A 1,521-nucleotide genomic window follows, 5' to 3' on the forward strand; every position below is an offset into this window, starting at 1 on the left:
TTCATGCCAACCGACTGAGTCTTTGAATTATTCGGACCTCATGCCCATTGTTCCCTACAAGTTGCGAATGAAACCTGCTATCATTATTCCATCGAATACTTCTGACTGTTCACAAATTTGTCCCCATTTCGCGGAATCCCCATTAGCCGCAAATCCCCCATTCATATGCCTCATTCTGACTGCAAACGCATGATCATTCCCAATGGTATGCCCCCAACAATTTGGGGAACAAACATTATTATTAGTATTATTAACGGATTACAGACACTACAGACCCAAAAAACATACGGTGGGGACATGGTAAGATTTTCAGTCTCAGAGAGCACGCATTCGTTAAAGGACATTCCTTCTCATTCCGGCTAGTAGCTGCGCGGAATAACCTTCTGTGACGGTTGTCGAGGCTCCCCTAGGACCCAGTACAATGCACTATTAAACAGCAAACTGACTGCGATATTAAACAGGCAGCTTGCCTTGAACGACCGTCTATAATCGCGCTCACAGAGACCTGGCTCACACCAGGTGTCTATGATGCGGAGGTCTCGATGGACGGTTACTCTATTTTTCGAGCTGACTCAAAACGAGAGGGCTGGTGAGGCTGCTCTGTATTTACATGCGGCCCTACCAATCGCGTTGTCCTCTCTGCTCTGTATTTACGTGCGGCCCTACCAATCGCGATTGTCCTCTCTGATACCGCTCCTGCACCTTTTTGCGATGCACGGTGAGTCCAAATCCCGCTGCGCGGGTCCGATCTTCTCCTTCTCGATGTGGTCTACCGTAGCCCCTGGAGTCCCCCTGAAGAGGAACAGATGAACAGAACTCTTGAGCAACTCTCCTTCAACTACCACTTCAAGCATCTCCTGCTGGTAGGTGACTTCCACGCTCCAAAGGCCTCGTGTATGGAGCTCTGGTGCATCGAATCAAGCGGAGTTTTTACAGCGGCGCTGATTGAAGTCGTTAAACAGAGCGCTTGGACTCAACATGTCTTTGCACCCACCAGATACCGCGCAGGCCAACTACCAGCCCTCCTGGATTTGGTCATCACCAACGAAAGACACTTCGTTGATCAGGTAACAATTAACGCTTCACTGGAACATGATCACCAGTGTGTGCTGAATTTGATTTCATCGGCTATTGGACGAGAAATCCCGAACCCCAAACGAGGTTTCGAGACTCCTGCAGGGCAGAATTCTCAGGAATGCGCATCCTTCTAGAACAAGTCACAATGGGACCAGCTCCAGTGGAAGAACTGTATAGGACCATCGACCAGATAGTTCACGAGGCTAAGGCGAAATTTGTCCCAAAAAACAGCACGCATTCGTATGAACCGCAGGCTGCCGAAAAAATTCGGTGACTTCTGGAAAAATGGTCCCAACTTTTGCAAAAAGTCGTAAAATACGGATTCTCTCTAAATCAGAAATCCGCAAATGGAACATACGAAAACAAGCCACCATCCTGGACCTCGCTCGGAAGAACAAAAACGTACTGTTCAAATACATGAGACATCGCCGCAGAAACAAGCCA

At 48.3% G+C, this 1,521-nt stretch overlaps 1 protein-coding gene across 1 annotated transcript in view; it reads left to right on the top strand.

The window, feature by feature from the left end:
* Positions 1–1,211, top strand: part of T265_07386 (hypothetical protein) — a gene marked incomplete at both ends in the record, with an annotated part of 52,683 nt that extends 51,472 nt beyond the window's left edge. Inside the window, one exon of the mRNA XM_009172890.1 lies at positions 779–1,211. Coding sequence (XP_009171154.1) covers positions 779–1,211 — 433 coding nt within the window. The remainder of the gene's footprint in view (positions 1–778) is intronic.
* Between the last annotated feature and the right edge of the window lie 310 nt (positions 1,212–1,521).

The sequence above is a fragment of the Opisthorchis viverrini genome, assembly GCF_000715545.1.
Source record: "Opisthorchis viverrini unplaced genomic scaffold opera_v5_167, whole genome shotgun sequence".
In the NCBI taxonomy this organism is placed as follows: Eukaryota; Metazoa; Platyhelminthes; class Trematoda; order Opisthorchiida; family Opisthorchiidae; genus Opisthorchis; species Opisthorchis viverrini.